The following is a 17744-nucleotide window of genomic DNA, read 5'->3' on the forward strand; positions in this document are numbered from 1 at the left end:
ATCTTTAATTTGTAATGTGGTGTGAGGGAAGTTTGTTACAATATTCATACTTGAACCAAGTCTACCAAGTAGCATCATACCTCCTCTTAGAAGAATGACAGCAAAAGTCTAAGATTGTTGTAAGAGGAAACAAATGGTGTAAAGAAAATTCCAATTTTTATGGGGAAATTTATCATCCTTTTGAGAATGCAACATTTTCTGTTACTTGTAGTCACCAAACAAGATGCAGAGGAGAAGATTTATGCAGTCTCCATCTTGGGAGAGCCCTCACTCCAGATGTGCAATATCTGGTATCCATCTGCTTGTGAATACCAATAATGACGTTTTTGTTTTTATTTCACTTGCTTTCTTTTTAAAGAGTCTTTCAAGTCAGCTCGGGAAATGGGTATGGAAAGAGCACAGCACCCACTATTTAAATTGGGGTGACTCATTCCAGAACACTGCTCATTTTAAGGATGACTAATTAAAAAAAAAATAGGCATGGTAGAATTTTTATAACTGTTGGGAAGAATGTGGTACGCTCGACCTTCTATCGATTTGTTCAGGAGAAGAAAATGCCCATTTCATATATGAGAGCCCACTGCTTCACTTTTGCAGATGAGGTGATTGCTAAGCCATGTAAAAGAAAACATGGTCAGAGGGCTTGCTGCTGCATTCAAGAATAGCTTGCTTATGAGTCAATTTTGTGGTTTGGTGACTGCCTCCTCTGTATCCAAATATATTGAAAAGCCCCACAACCTCTGTTGGCATCCAGGATCTGAAGCCATGAATGATGTCTTGGTGTTGGGTAAGATCATGCTTCATGTCCTCCCATAGGTCTTATTGTTTCCTCAAATGACAAAAGATGGAAATGAGGCAATGCCAGAGATGCCATTCATACTTTTCTGACTGAAGAGGCTACTAGGCTTGTTTGGTTTAACATTGGCTCTTTTGATGTTCATATGCCACAAAGGAGATCTACTGTTTCAATACCAACCAAATTTCCATCTGGAAGAGTAAATATTGACAATCATTTGTTTCAGTTGCAGGGACTCCAGAGAAGAAATCAACAAATTTTGTTTTAAAATAGTTAATAGAATACATTTTCAGTTACCTTGTGCCGTAAGAGTGTTTAGTTCTGGGTTTTATTGCCTTCTTTGAGGAAGGATAGGAAGAGCTAAGGTTTTTTTGGGGGTTTGGTGTTTTTTGTTGGGTTTGGTTTTTGGTACTGGAGTCATGCATACCTCAAATTGAGAGAGAGCAAGCCAGCGAATCATTGCAAATTTCATGTTCGTTTGTTTTTTTTTTTTTGTTCTCCCCACATTATATTCAATAAATTCTCCCTCTTTGTGTAAGCTACCACATCCAGCCTTAGGATCTTAGTCTGGAGTAGTCATGTTTCCAATACAGGGAGATGTTAATCTGCTCCTAGTTGGCCTAGACTAGTTGGCCTAGTCTGCATATTGGTCATAAAGTCTTAATCAACACCATTCCTTTCCTTCTGTCAGGAGTTCAGGAGAAGATGGGGGAGATAATTGCTTACAGGAACTATTGTGTTTTGGGATGTTCATATCCAAAGAAGAGTCCTGTTTCATCCCCACAGGGAGCACAGCTATGAAATCTGTTTACAGTGCCTCCGTGAGCTTAATCACTAAAATTCTGGGGTTTTTGGACTAATCTTAAAATGTCCTTTCTTTGAATTAGATATTATTAACCTGTCAGCTTTTAGAAATACATAGATTACCTAAAACTGAGATGATAATTTTTTTACCAAGAATGTAGCTTTTCTTTCATTAATGAAATCTACCATTTAAAGGAATGTTTTTGGAATCATAGAATCATTTAGGTTGGAAAAGACCTTTAAGGTCATCGAGTCCAACCGTTAACCTAGCACTGCCAAGTCTACCACTAAACCATGTCCCTAAGCACCACATCTACATGTCTTTTAAATACCTCCAGGGATGGTGACTCCACCACTTCCCTGGGCAGCCTGTTCCAATGCTTGATAACTCTTTCGGTGAAGAAATTTTTCCTCATACCCAATCTAAACCTCCCCTGGCACAACTTGAGCCCATTTCCTCTCACCCCATCGCTTGTTACTTGGGAGAAGAGACCAACACCCACCTCATTACAACCTCCTTTCAGGGAGTTGTAGAGAGCAATAAGGTCTCCCTGAGCCTCCTTTTCTCCAGGCTAAACAACCCCAGTTCCCTCAGCTGCTCCTCACAAGGCTTGTGCTCTAGGCCCCTCACCAGCTTCCTTGCCCTTCTCTGGACACACTCCAGCACCTCCTTTCCAGTCTTTCCTGTAGTGAGGGGCTCAAAACTGAACACAGTATTTGAGGTGCAGCCTCACCAGTGCCGAGTACAGGGGGACGATCACATCCCTAGTCCTGCTGGCCACACTATTCCTGATACAAGGCAGGATGCTATTGGCCTTCTTGGCCACCTGGGCACACTGCTGGCTCATATTCAGCTGGCTGTTGACCAACACCCCCAGGTCCTTTTCCGCTGGGCAGCTTTCCAGCCACTCTTTCCCAAGTCTGTAGCATTGCATGGGGTTACTGTGACCCAAGTGCAGGACCTGGCACTTGGCCTTGCTGAATCTCATACAGTTGGCCTCGGCCCATTGATCCAGCCTGTCCAGGTCCCTCTGCAGAGCCTTCCTACCCTCCAGCATATCAACCCTCCTGCCCAACTTGGTGTCATCTGCAAACTTACTGAGGATGCACTTGATCCCCTCATCCAGATTGCTGATGAAGATATTAAACAGAACTGGCCCCAGTACCGAGCCCTGGGGAACATACCTGTGATGGCCTGCCAACTGGATTTAACTCCATTCATCACAGCTCTTTGGGCCTGGCCATCCAGCCAGTTTTTTATGCAGTAAAGAGTATGCCCGTCCAAGCCATGAGCAGCCAGTTTCTCCAGGAGAATGCTGTGGGAAGCGGTGTCAAAGGCTTTACTAAAGTCTAGGTAGACAACATCCACAGCCTTTCCCTCATCCACTAAGCAGGTCACCTTGTCGTAGAAGAAGATCAGGTTGGTCAAGCAGGACTTGCCTTTCATAAGCCCATGTTGACTGGGCCCGATCACCTGGTTGTCCTGTACGTGCCATGTGATGGTACTCAAGATGATCTGCTCCATAACCTTCTCTGGCACTGAGGTCAGACTGACAGGCCTGTAGTTCCCCGAATCCTCCTTCTGGCTGTTCTTGTAGATGGGCGTCACATTTGTTAACTTCCAGTCAACTGGGACCTCCCTGGTTAGCCAGGACTGCTGGTAAATGATGGAAAGCAGCTTGATGAGCACTTCTGCCAGCTCCCTCAGTACCCTTGAGTGGATCCCATCCAGCCCCATAGACTTGTGTGTGTCTCAGTGGTGTAGCAGGTCACTAACCATTTCCCCTTGGATTATGGGGGCTTCATTCTGCTCCCTGTCCCTGTCTTCCAGCTCAGGGGGCTGGGTACCTGGAGAACAACTGGTCTTACTATTAAAGACTGATGCAAAGAAGGCATTAAGTGTCTTGGCCTTTTCCTCATCATTTGTCACTATGTTTCCCCCCATGTCCAATAACGGATGGAGATTCTCCTTAGCCCTCCTTTTGTTGCTAATGTATTTATAGAAACATTTTTTATTGTCTTTTACGGCAGTAGCCAAACTGAGTTCTAGTTGGGCTTTGGCCCTTCTAATTTTCTCCCTGCATAACCTCATGACATCCTTGTAGTCCTCCTGAGTTGCCTGCCTCTTCTTCCAAAGGTCATAAACTCTCCTTTTTTCCCTGAGTTCCAGCCAAAGCTCTCTGTTCAGCCAGGCCGGTCTTCTTCCCTGACGGCTCGTCTTTGAGCGCATTGGGATGGCCTGCTCCTGTGCCTTTAAGATTTCCTTCTTGAAGAATGTCCAGCCTTCCTGGACTCCTTTGCCCTTCAGGACTGCTTCCCAAGGGACTCTGTGAACTAGTCACCTAAACAGGCCCAAGTCTGCCCTCCAGAAGTCCAAGGTAGCAGTTCTGCTGACCCCCCTCCTTGCTTCTCCAAGAATCGAAAACTCTTACTGTTTTGTGATTGCTGTGCCCAAGATGGCCTCCAAGCATCACATCACCCACAAGTCCTCCTCTGTTCACAAACAAGAGGTCCATTGGGGCACCTTCCCTAGCTGGCTCACTCACCAGCTGTGTCAGGAAGTTGTCTTCCACACACTCCAGGAACCTCCTAGACTGTTTCCTCTCTGCTGTATTGTATTTCCAGCAGACATCTGGTAAATTGAAGTCCTCCATGAGAACAAGGGCTAGCGATTGTGAGACTTCTCCTAGCTGCTTATGGAATATTTTGTCTGCCTCTTCATCCTGCTTGGTGGTCTCTAACAGACTCCCACCATGATACCTGCCTTGTTGGCCTTCCCCCTGATTCTTACCCATAAATGCTCAACCCTATCGTCACCATCATTAAGCTCTAGACAGTCAAAACACTCTGTAACATACAGGGTTACCCCACAGCCTCTCCTTCCTTGCCTGTCCTTTCTGAAGAGTTTATAGCCATCCATTGCAGCACTCCAGTTTTTTTTCTTCCCCTTGTCTATTTCCTTTTCTCTCCAAAGTACATTTTGCCACATGAAAGCAGATTTTAAATAGAAGAAATTCAGGAGGCAGGAAATTCTCATATTCTTCATAACTGCTGAGGCAGAATCAGACGCAGCCTGCAAGCAGTTTGAAATACTTGCTGTAAATATTTGTGGACCTTGTATCTGAAATTTAATCTCTGATAATTTAGTGCTGAGACAGAGTGAATGCTAGATCTCCTCTTTACTTTTCTACAAGTCTACATTTTATCTTTTAATATTACTTCAGTAAAATGGTGATTCCATTAACTTAAATGCTTTCGTATCATTATGTTCCTATGCAGTAGGAGTTACAGGAAGGTGCACCAGTGTAATGTACTTCTGTGGATGTTGAAATCACAATGTTTTACTGGTTAGAAATTGTTGAGACAAACCTGAAACATAGTGTTACAGAGTTCATTGGAGGTCTCAAGTGGAAGTTGTTTGCTCTGAGTACAAATAATTTGAAGAAATGAAAGTGAGACATCTGCAAGTGCTGCAAAAATAGAGGTAGAACTGGAGAAAGCATTGTGGAAGGATAGTAAATCTCAATGTAAACTAAATATTCACCTCCAATTTATGAGTGTGGTGTGAAGAGTCTGGTCTGTGTAACACATTCTTATTTGGATTTGTCATTCTCAGAAGAATGAGGAGCACGCTTTCCTGTGCTGTTGTTGCCCATGAAAGATGTTTACTATCTGGTTGAATCACACTTTTCCTAGACAAGTAAGGAGAGTTCTTCTCTTATAATAGTACCACATGGTACACAACTGATTATTTGAGGTACGTTTTCAGTTAAAAGAACTTGAATTACATTTCAGCTGTATGTGCTCTGAGAGGCAAATGACCTCCCACCACCTAAGTATCTAGTGTTATGAACTTTCTTCACTGTATCCTCTGGTATGCTGTTGTTGTCTTTTAATAGCCCATTTGTAAGTTTGATTGCACTTTGAGTAGCCTAGTTGTAACTTAAGATTTGTATGAGCCAGATAAGTGAATCAGTGCTCAGCAGTCATCTTAATTGCTTAACACTTAAGTTCGGGTAAGTTCATAAGTCCTAACTCGCTATTTAAGGATTCATGGAGCTTTCAGCTATGGGCTTTGAATGAACAGCTTCTGTGTGTATGTTGTTTTCAGAGGTCCAGTACGATATGATATAATTACACTCAGAAATAAAAATAGTGTCGTTTTTAGATAATGTTTCTTAATTTTATTTCTTCGCTTCTTTTGAACTAGGCAACCTGGATATCTGGGCTATTACTGTGGAGGAGAGAGCTAAACATGATCAACAGTTCCATAGTCTGAAACCAACATCTGGATTTATCACTGGTAATGAAATAGTTTTAACTTCTAATTTCATTTAATTAAATCGTAAATAATGAGCCTAAATATGTATAGAGTTTCCTGGGAGACATTTGGGCATAAGAATTTAAAAAATTGATCAGATATTACTAATTTTATATTCAATTTTTCATATGCCTTACCACATCAACCCTTCTTTTCTGATATTTTCTGGTATTTTTCTGATACTTTTCTGATACTTACCAGCTACACAACTGTTTTATGCCACTTGACTTTTCTGTAAGTAGGATTAAAATAACTGTGACTCTATAAAGCAGTTCTATTGTGTAGAGGCAGCTGATACTTACAAACTGTAGAGCTAGAATTCAGGATGTGGTATCACCCTGATGCCTGGTAATATTTATAGTGCTTTTGATGTGCTCAGTAAGTTAACTCACTGTACTGAGTCTGGCTGAGATGGAGTTAACTTTGTTCATAGCAGCCTGTATGGTGCTGCATTTTGGATTTGTGACTAAAGCAGTGTTGATAACACATCAACATTTTGGTTATGGCTGAACAGTGTTTGCAAAGCCTCTTTCCCATACCACCATGCTCCACAAAAACTGGGCAGAGAGACTGTTGTCTTCCAGGGTAGCCGTTGCTCAGACACTGAGCTTGAGGGCAGTGGTGAGTGATTACCTTTGCATGACTTGGGATTTTTTTTCTACTCTTTCACTTATTAAACTGTCTTTATTGTGACCAATGAGTTTTCTGAGTTTTCTCAGTTTTGCTCTCCCTATTCTCTTCCCCATCCTGCTGGGGGGAGGGAAGTGAATGAGTGTCTGGGTGCTTAGTTTCTGCCTGGGGTCGACCCACTATGCTAACGTACTAATAGATTAAGAAGTCTGTTTAAATAAAGATGTATCAATTTAACTGAAATATGTTTCAGAGACTGATTGTTTAAACTAGTGAAATCAGTGTGGATGACCTCTTTAAAAAACCTAAATGGCAAAATTGATTTAAGTTGTGGGAACCAAAGCTGCAAGTAAAGGAATTGCACTGATCCTACTAAATTTTCATTGAACACCACAAAATTTGCTTTGGTTTTAAAAGCAGTAGGATGCCTACTTTTTTGTTAGGTTTTTTTGTTGCATTTAATTTTCTTTAGTGCTATCTAAACTCTGATGCTCAATTGAAATGAAAGGTATAGAAGTGTTTTACCTTTCTTGTTGTCTGATCCATCAAGAGGATTTCCAGAGTGAGAAATCAGAATCGGATTCTTAGCAGTCTCATCACAGCCTTACATGCCTCCAAGTATACAATTTGGTTGTTTCTGCTCCTGTTACATGACAGATATGGTACAAAATACTACTGTTTTTATTGACCTCCTTTGATATTTAGTGCTATTTCTAGTCTGTTTACAACTTTCCTTTACAGGCCACAACATTTCCAAGTGTCTAATCCTTTTGTAATTGTTTTGCTATCCTTACTTTTAATTGATAGTTGGAAAATGACTTTGAAATATATCATTGCTTTCTTTAATGGTGGCTTATCAGGTTCATATCAGGGTAAAGACCACTTTATTTAGTTTGTGCTAGCTGGCTGCCATTGTACTTCCAAAAAATCTGAGATAGAGTTTATATTGATACATACTTTCTCTGGAAGAAAAAGTTTTCTTGTTCTCACAAGGCATATGATTCCTGCAAAGAGAGCCATTAACACAGATTAGGGACTGTGAACCATGAGTTTCTCATTGCCCTAAATGTTTATGCCCAGATGACTTCATGTGGTGCTAACTGTTGCAGACTTAAACAGTATGTGCTTGTTGGAAATATCTGGTAGGTTTGCAAGTGACAAAGTAAGTTTAAATCTCATACTCTATTATGTATGTGTAACATTAAGTATTTATGGTTTTACTGTTGCTTCTGTTTTAGAAATTTTTGACTCATGATTTCCTCTTTTCTCTTACAGGTATTTTTAGCATTTTCTGAAATTATGTCCTATTTATTTCATAGGTGATCAAGCTAGAAACTTTTTTTTCCAATCTGGATTACCTCAACCGGTGTTAGCACAGATATGGTGAGTATATGGGAGGGGTTGGGAGAATTGCAGTTATGTCAGAGTGAAGTTTACTGGTACAGACTTGGACAGTAACTATATTTCACATTCTGGGGTTTAAAAATAACCTATTTAGTTCAGTGTGCTTTCCAAAAGTTTACAAGGCAAATATGCTTTGTAGTATGTTTTAGTTGAGTTTTTAAGTTACTGGTTTAGTTATTGGAAGTAGCCATCTTTCTGCAAATGGCATTTTTGAAGTTGGTGATTTGCAACCCTCATTTCAAATTACTAAATGCTTTCAACTTTATTAAAACTGTACTAATGCAATCGCTAAGCACAGTAATTAGTATGAAAAATCTTCTAATGGGAAAGCCTATGCAAGACTTGAAAAATTTGTTACAAAAATGAAGACTGGCATAGACTATTTCCATTGTAGTTGGAGATACAGCTTGAGAGCTTGAAATTTTTACTATTCCTTGGTGAGTTTAGACAGATCTCCATTGCTGTATATTACACATCACAAACATTTCTATAGTCTGTCAGTTTCTTCATGCAGGATTGCAATTGTTTCTGCTCCAAATTATCTGACCCTACCAGACTTGGACATGCTAACCTGCATAGATTATTCATAATTTACGTTAAATATATTACTACTAAAACTTTTTCTGGTGCTAGACAGAGTGAAATAATACTGGTTTTCATTCTAGATTGGAAAAAGCAGCAGAGGGATGGATAACTTTTGAAAAATATGTTAACTTTTCCTCTGTTGTTAACTGCTTGAAAGAGGGAGTAGTTATTGCAGTTATAAAAACTTTGTGCTGTAGTAAGGACTTCTAAAGGCAGAATCTTGCTCTGACTGGAGAAAGAAGAGAATTATTTTCTTCCAAGAAAAACAATTGCTTTGGAAATATTCATGCCTAAAAGAGGGGCTGCATTTACATGGCTTTTAAATAAATAGCTTATTTTCTTTTCAAATTATCTTCATCTTAGAAATACCAAATCTGGTCTGGTTATCTTATTTGTTGAAGACTCATTGAAAGTTCAAATGTCCCTTTGGAACTTCTCTTGCCTCTTAATTAAACAAAGAAAGAAGTTTTGTCTTAAACAAGACATCCTTTCTCCAAAAATGTTCTGAGGCATTAGCTTTAAATAGGTGTTAACAAAACTAAACAGTTGTAAATAGTCTGACTAAAAATCTCTTCCTCTCTGAATTATTCAGTTTTTCAGCCTCTTGAGAGGGGGAGAATCATTCCACTAGTTCTGTAGTTGTCATAGAGACAAGACCTGAACTTGCACATTTTTTTTAAATAAAGCTAAACTGAAACTTATTCATGCTGCCTTTATAAATCATAAAAAGGCATGTAGACATCCCTTTCTTACTGTCTCTCTTCTTTTTTTGATCATCTCTGAATTCAGATAAGTAAATATTTAAGTAAAAATCTAGATCACTTGTATATATTCCCAGTTGGAATTAGAAGAACCAAGTAGGAAAATAGTCGCACAGTGGTAGTAAGACCCCTTAGAAAAAAGAAAAAGAAAAAAAAAGGAAAACCCCTTTCTTTTCCTACAACTCAAATTATTTAATTCTTTTGATCTGTCAGTGAATGTTTGTTTGTAGCCTACCACAGATTACTGCTGTCCTACAGAAACAATAGAAGTTAGACTGTTTAGTGGCAAGAAGTCCTTTGCAACCTCCAAAGGACGTCACAATATGCTCAAGACTGCATTGAACATTGTGAATCATTGTTTGTCTTAGCTCCCAGGGGTAAGATCTTGAAGTGGAATACTTGCTTTGTGGATTAATAGCAATATTCTAATGTTATCTATCTAAATCTCTATTAACATTGATATAGATCCATGAGTACTTTAATAGAGGGGGAAGTTCTGGAGTAATAAGCCCGGAATCTCTGAGAGAGATAGGAGTGCATAAAACTTTTTTTCTATCAGTATTCTTTATTTCCTGAATAGATGGAATTTTTTTTTTTTTAAGAGCATTTGATTATTAGAGGGAGAGAAGGGGAGGTACAACAGTCTTTAAAGAAGGGAAGTTGTTATTCTTAGTTAGAGCAACTTGTAAAACTCTAAATTAATTTTCTGATCCTAGAAATATGGAAGTGTATGTATGTTGTGTTTTGGAATGGTTTTACTATTCTTAATGAGTGTACTTATTTTGAATACAGTTGATCATATTAATCTGTCTGCAAGATAGGAGCCTAGCATTTTTTTCATAAAGGATTACCTACAGCTGTGTGTAGACAAGCTTATGCTAATACAACGTTTCATCTGTTTTGGCTATTTAAGTTCTTGTATGGAAAAACACAACTGGGAAAGGAACTGCAGGGGGGGTTGGCCTAATGAGTGATCGGCTATAATGCTTTCAGAGCTCTCTGCAAAAAAAGCAAGCCCTCTGTCTCTATGAGTTTCCAAACATACTAGCTCATGAGTGAGAGAATTTTGTTTGCGTAAATGAGCAGTATAAGGATTTTCGCTGTCTTAGATTTTAATTAAAATTGAACTGCCATTTTTGTATCATGAAAAAATAGTTTTCACTAGAACTTCAAGAAGTGCTAGCTAGCTACCTGAAGTACCAGTTAAAAGTCTTCTGCCTCAAGAGCTGCTTTGAGAATATTCTGCAGTGGGTGTAATTGTTTTCTAAGATGAGACTCTAAGGAGTATATCTTATTTTAATTTCTGCTATTAATCAAAGCTTCCCCAGAATTCATGTTTCTTAAAATAGTAGCTCCATGGTTTTTAGCATTGAGAATTCCTGTGCCCCTTCTACTCATCATTCATTTAAGAAAAAAGAAGTCTCTGGGACCTCAGTGGAGCAAATTAGTGGAATTATTATGGTCTATCATGAAAACTTCTTTACTGTTTTACAGTTTACTTTAAAGTTTACTTTACAAGCTTTGGAGTCTGCCAAGCTGATAATCTATTAAGAAGCTTCTAAGTAGGCTTTGAATTGAGACTGCAATGGCTCGGAAGATAACTGTTTTTAAGTAGACAATAATCTGGCTTTCTTCTAAAGCCCTCATGAATGGTGGCCTCAAAAAGCATCTTCTGTGTAGCCTGTCTCTGGAATTAAATGAGAACTAAAATAGTCAATGCCATCTGTTTTTCATGCATGTAGAGTTATTTATTTTTCAGGACAAACTAAAGCCATTGGTTGACTTTTTTTTTAAGGACAAACTAAAGCCATTGGTTGACTTACCTATTTCTGACATATGCTTCCCTCACAACCTTCTTAAATTTGTGTCCAAGCATGGGAGTGAAAGATTATGAGTGGCAATTCTGTGAGTTGTAACTATTAGTATACATGCATTGATTAAGTGACTGATGCTAAAGACCTAATTTCTGCCATTAAGGGTGAGTTTTATAATGCAATATGGGATTGTATAATCTAATATGGGAATATAAAGCTAAATAAATCCAGATTTTTGAACTGCAAGGAGGTTTCCTTGTTTTAACACTCTGTGCTATTTTCATGGAGCTGGATGTTTTGTAGGCTAATCATAGGCATATGTGACGGAAAAAACTGTGCCTGCTCAGTTTCTGTGCCTCGTAAATGCAGAAATAATCAAGTTGTCTTTGCATTCTGCAGAAAAGAGGAGAGGAAGGAGGAGGAAAAGATCTGTAGGGGAAGAATTTTGTCAGCACCTGAAACTTAGCATTGTGATGAAGCCCACTGCATTCTCTCCCTGTTATAAACACAGGCCTGTTCTATAAAATATAATAAATATTTAGTCAACGTTTAATCCATTTACTGCTCTGCACTGGTTCCGGCCAGACCTAAATGAAACAAATTTAAGGACACTACATTCTTCCAAATTTCATTAGAAGCAGAGTAGTGAAATTAGGTAGTGTTTACTGTCAGCCACTCACTGCATTCAAGGTGATATTTATTCAAAAGTTGCACTGTAATCTAGCAGCATGACGCTAGGTTCAGTAATTAGAAATGGAAATTTGTCCTATTTTTGCACTGAAGGTTTTGTCAGACAAAAGCTGATTTTTGTTAGCATGCTGTAAAAACGTGTATAAATTATGTAGTGTGTACATAACTTTTCTCACTGAAATTTGTGCTGTTAATTTAAATAACAAAGCCATTGATGTAGAGTGAAGGAGTTGAAGAGAAGGTCAGACGTTAAATTAAAAGCTACTGATGATTATGTGAATAGGACTTAAATTAAAGCAATGAGACTGGTGCACAGCAAAGTTTCTTATTACTGGACAATTAATATTTTCTCACGTAGAATGCAAAGACTTAACTGTGTTTTAGCAGTACACTCTGTAAGTAGTGCCTGGAGAATCAAGGTTGCCTACAGTGTGATTATTTACTCTTACTGCATTTTCATGGCCATGCATATGACAGGTTGAGGGACTTTGCCTGTGCTTTAGTAATGGAAAGGCTTACATTTTTATAAATCCAAATATTTGCAGGTGTAGAAGCCACTTAGATTGAAGAAATAAGACTATTATAAATACAATTTGTGTAATTACTTTGCTTGAATGCAAAGATGTAAGGAACGTTATGACTATTCATTTGAGTTGTCGGTGCCAGTTGGTCACTATGGAGCTAACTGACTTCTTCATATGTTGAGGAAGGAGTCATCTTTGGAAGGACTACTGACTGCTTGGAGTGCAGTCAAAAATCTCCTAGAATAGGTTTATCCAGATCAATTTATCTAGATTCATTCCTATGCACATCCTCAGCTTGCTAGCTATATAAGCCTGGTTTTTACTGCCTGTTTCCACTGCGCATCTGACAGAAGAACGGCTAAGCAAGTCTTGAACTAAACTTTCATTAAAAACCCCCACACATTTTCCCTCTTGAATGTTTTTGAATTTTCTTTAGTTGCTTTCAGAAAGGTGTGGTGTCTGCTTGTAAACATCAGTTAAATGAAGTGAATTATCTGCTCCTGGTTTCCATTGTTCTTAATACTCTGTAATTTTCTAATGAGGCTTTCCTACCCTCGGTATTCATTCACTGTATGTTGGTTTACTTTCTAGTGCAAAACCCACAAAAGGGAGCAGTTCAGAAAATACATGTAGCTATCAAGTTTCTGATATTCTAACACTCCAAATGCCTTTTGCCTCTTGAATGTTTCAGGTTTGTAGATTTGCAGCATGTATTTCTCCCAAGTGAGACTTCTAGAAATCTAACATCACTGTTTATAGGTGCTGACTAATGTACATTATATGAACTGTTTTGATTGTAAAAAGTAAAAGCTGTATGAAGAAGAAAATGAAAATGTACTGAGCAATACTGTTCCTTGTAAGCCTGAGTGATTTTGGGCAGCAAAAATTCTACAGTGTGTTGTGGGACATTTCCATGCTATTGTTGAAAAGTAGATTGGATATTCTTAATTGTCATAGTTAAACTATGAATTCCATCAAAATGAATTTGGGCTTTTTACAGGAATTTTAAGTTGATATAAATATTTCTGATGTAGAGAAAATTTTAGAGATGCAAACATGTCTTTTTGAGGTTTATGCCCCTTTCATTGTATAGGAAGAAAGGCACTGCATACATGCAGTCTGTTTGCAGGTTTCCGTATAGCGGCTTGTGGCATGTACGCCCCACTGGGCAGAAAGATCTGATGGAGGCTAATAAACTCTTAGTATTTTTATGTCAAGAGAAAGCCATTGCATTTCAGAATAAACAGAACATGGATAACCTCAATAACAAAATGCGAGAAGCCTACTTTGTGTTTTTAACTATTTTCTAGAAGTAACTATACCTCTCATTTTGAAATACACATTTTTTCATTAACAGCTATTGCAGTCTATCCTTGCTGTTGCTTAACACTCATAGGAGAGAGGCTCCTCTGCCTTCACTAGGGTTCTCCCACTCATCTCTGCAAGTTGCGAGAAGATAAAAACATTACATCTTCCACTTCAGCTTAGCCTGCCAATACATCAGGAGGTACCAGTGTGTTGCTTGCTCTTCATGGAACAGTGATCAGAAGCTGAGACTCTAGGGTAGTGGTGTTCTGCAAGGAAGAGGAGATACCCATTCCAAATTGGTACTTCTCTTGGTCTAGGTTTGCCATGCTGGCCTTCCCTCTTCCTTCTGCTGGTTGGATTACCATATATCAAGTCTGACTGCTACAGTAGGATCTTTTTAACTGATTATTTCTCAAATGAACGACATTCTAAGCGATCATGACTGAAACCTGAATCCAAGTCACATTAGGCTATGTGGGTCCCAGAATAATTTTTTACTAAACTTAGGCTTCCAAAGACTTGCTGGTAGTGGGATTAGAGGAAGGTTTAAAGTTACTGAACAGCAGGCAGATTTCATGTGTAAATTAAACTTCCCTGTGATACGAAGCTTCAGGAAACAACACCTAGAAGTTCTCACAGCCAAAGCTTGTTCTTCAATGGAATATGTGTAGCAATTCAACATCTTTCAGGGAGTGGTGCAATGCATACTTTTCTTTTTAACTATAAGCCTGAGAGTCTACAGTTTCCTCACCAGACTTTCTCTTTCTTCTTTAAATACTGCTGCCAGACTTTCAGTAGTATTATTTAGCCTTGTGACATCAAAATTGATGGATTAAGACAGACACACCACTGAAAATGCCGTCTTACAAGTGTTGGGAAGGGTTGGAGTGTCTCCATTTTTGGGGAAGTGCTACTGGTGATCTAAACCAGGAGAAACTCTTTAAGATGTATGGTTGACCTGTGGCAACCCCTGCTGGGACAACCCCTCTTCGTTGAGTTTTCCTAGGCTGTTTTTTTGGTTGGGGTGGCAGGGTTTTCATTTTGTGAATGCTTTGCTACTGCATTTACTTGGCTGTCTACTTATTTAAGTATCGGTTATAAATAACTATCAGTTTACTGCAGTACTTTTTTGGTAACTTTTCACATATTTGCATGAAAGCTTTCCTTGGCAGGGATTTGATCAGAAATAAAGCTCTAGTTTAACTAGACTGCCTGGGTCCTTTGTGTTGTCATGTCTGTGACATGTATGTGTACGCATGAACTTAAAAATATATATTATTCCCGTACTGAAATGTGTACTTAATTCTTCAAATGAATGCAAAGAAATAAGCATAATATTTAAAACTAAGTTTACAACTGATTACATTATTAATATGCATTTACTCTGTTTTTTGGTTTGCAATTGCAGGAACTAACATTCTTCTTCCTGCTTCTCTCCCACAACCTCCCAACCCTATTCCCTGCTGAGCATGGTTTTCTTAACCATCAAATGAAGAAACAAAAAGAAGACTGTTTAAGTCAGACTACTTTACATGAAAGCCTATTCAAGGTCTAGGCTCAATGTTTTATCTTGAGTACTATTGTTTAACTGAAAACACATTTGTACACTTGCAGATGTAATGGTCTTTAGTAAGGTGCACAGATTTAAAGAACATTTTATTTTAAATATAGCTAAAGTACAGATTTGCAGACTAAGTCATTTGATTCCCTGTGGTGCTGTTTGTAGTACCATGTAGTTTCATTTGTGTGATTTTGTGAAGTTTTTGTAGAACTACGTTAACCCTTCTTCTCTAGATGCTTCACTGTAATTCTTCTATGAGTTGAAAAGCGACTTTGAAAATATTTATTAATCACTCCAAGAAAGAAATCAAGAAGCTCTCAGTTTAAACAGTGTCTTGTTTCATGACTATTTTTAGCCTGGCATAATTATTTTGAGTGGAAATTAATTAGTCTTGAATATACATGCCTGTGTGTGCATGCTCCTAGGTCAGTTCCTGAAGTTCATAAGTTAAGAACCTAACTGTGAAAATCATGTATTTTGTAGGGCTCTAGCTGACATGAACAATGATGGGAGGATGGATCAGTTGGAGTTTTCAATAGCTATGAAACTTATCAAATTAAAACTACAAGGTTATCAACTCCCATCTGCACTGCCTCCTGTCATGAAGCAGCCACCTATTGCTCTGCCTAGTGCACCAGGATTTGGTAAGCTCTTTGGTTTGCTCCTTTTTAGCTTGTATTATAGCAACCTAAGTTGAAATGTATTGTTTTGCAGTTTCTAAAAGAAACTTTTAGGAAAAAGGACTTCTAAAAGTACTCAAAAAGACTCTAAAAGACTCCAAAATGCTTCCACATGCGTGCACGCGCTCCAAAAAACATCTCAATGAGCCTTTAGCACCCAACCATGTTAAATAACATAAGTTGAGGTCCTCTTTGCTTCAGGTCTTATACTGCTCCCCATACATGCCAAACAAAAGTGTTTGCGGGGAGAAACGAGATGAATCAGGTAGCAGGGCTAGTGCATTCCAAAGTGATGGAGTTTTTATTTAAACTATTGTTATCTCTTTTTTCCATTAAGGGATCTCCAGCTTTGGCAAGATTAGCTATGTTTTTCTTGACTTTTTACAAGTCGTGGTAGTAAGGCACCCCTCTGCTTTTATTTTATGAACAGTGCTGCACTGGTATTAGCTAGAACAGCTGCTGATTCAGTTGTCATGGTTAGTACTGCCAAGGTCACCATCATTTCAAGGAAAAGAGTAGGGAAAATGGGATAGTGAGAGGAAAATAACAAAATGAAGCTGAACCTCATGTTTGACACCTTGATATTCTGCTGTATTCTGTAGTGAGAGGTTCTTTACCTTTTTGGTTTAGTCGTTACTGTGACTCAAGTTGATTGGTGTCTGAGAATCACTGCTGTCCTTAAGAAAAGGGAATAGTGCATTTGATGACCTGCATGCAACAGTGTCATTTGATCAGTTGTTGCTTCCATAAGTTTTACAAACAATTTTATATTTGACTGTAAGAAATCAGGGAAATCGAACAGAACAAATACTGGTTTAAGTGAGAAAAGGCATAATAAAGTCAAAACCCCAAGAAAACCAGCAAAATCTGTGATTTATTTATTTATTTATTTATTTTTTCCTCATTCAGTGTAGACTTGATTTCAGCTGTTTGCACGCAGCCTCATTCTTCCCATTGGCATGACTGGACCTCCTTAACCTCCCTGTTATCCATGCAACTGTGCTTACACCTAAAATACCTCATTACTGTGCTTTACCCTATTAGCTTTGCACTGTTTCATCTTGACAATAGGCTGCAAGCAGTTATCCTGAAGCTTGTTCTTTTCAGCTGTGGCTAAATGTAGGCTTTGGGTTCATTATTCACTAGAAGTTGACAGTGCTGCTCTTCATTTAGTTCAAGGCAAACAATTCTTTTCTTCAGCAAATGCTAATAGACTTTTTTGGTCAGTGTGGCATCCAGTGTGATCTTATATGCATACATTATAAAGTGGTATGTTGTTCCCTCTGCATTGTTTTATGTTCCCCTGCCATGCTAATGGTGCAGCGGACTGTAAGAGTTCTTTCAGGGGGTGTGTGGAAGCTTCCATTTAAATTTGCTCTTTAATTCTGTATTTACTGCTGCGTTGCAGGCTGCAGTTAAATTGCTATATCATATTAGGAGTCTCTAAATTAGAAAAAATTTCTCCTTTTCTTGCCCATAGGTATTGGGGGCATTGCCAGCATGCCATCTCTTACAACTGTTGCCCCAGTGCCAATGGCATCTATTCCAGTAGTAGGAATGTCTCCACCACTAGTATCTTCTGTTCCTGCAGCAGCAGTACCTCCCCTGGCTAATGGAGCTCCTGCTGTTATACAGCCTCTGCCTGCTTTTGCTCATCCTGGTATGCTACATACTGAGACTCTATTTACTCTCTTGCTATTAACAAACTATTTTGCCATTTTCTTTGCATCCAGAGAACAGTAGACATGGAATTAGCCATTCTAACTTACTTTAAAGAATGACTTCGGGTAAGGACTGTCCTTTGATTTAGCCCAATGTAATTGGTAAGCAAACTTGTATAAAGGTTAAAAGAAGAAACATGGACAT

General features: G+C 38.6%; 1 protein-coding gene across 11 annotated transcripts in view; it reads left to right on the forward strand.

Annotated features, from left to right (window-relative positions):
* ITSN1 (intersectin 1) overlaps positions 1-17744 on the forward strand; it is a 144614-nt gene that overhangs the window by 35241 nt on the left and 91629 nt on the right. For 7 of the 11 annotated variants that reach the window (XM_072845844.1, XM_072845911.1, XM_072845870.1 and 4 more), the window contains 4 exons: positions 5811-5903; positions 7871-7934; positions 15682-15842; positions 17359-17538. In XM_072845844.1, the coding sequence (XP_072701945.1) occupies positions 5811-5903; positions 7871-7934; positions 15682-15842; positions 17359-17538 (498 nt within the window). Of the gene's footprint in view, positions 1-5216; positions 5358-5810; positions 5904-7870; positions 7935-15681; positions 15843-17358; positions 17539-17744 lie in introns of those variants that run through there. The other 4 variants (XM_072845893.1, XM_072845901.1, XM_072845877.1 and 1 more) reach the window with 4 other exon arrangements.

Source organism: Ciconia boyciana, chromosome 1, assembly GCF_034638445.1.
Source record: "Ciconia boyciana chromosome 1, ASM3463844v1, whole genome shotgun sequence".
NCBI lineage: Eukaryota > Metazoa > Chordata > Aves > Ciconiiformes > Ciconiidae > Ciconia > Ciconia boyciana.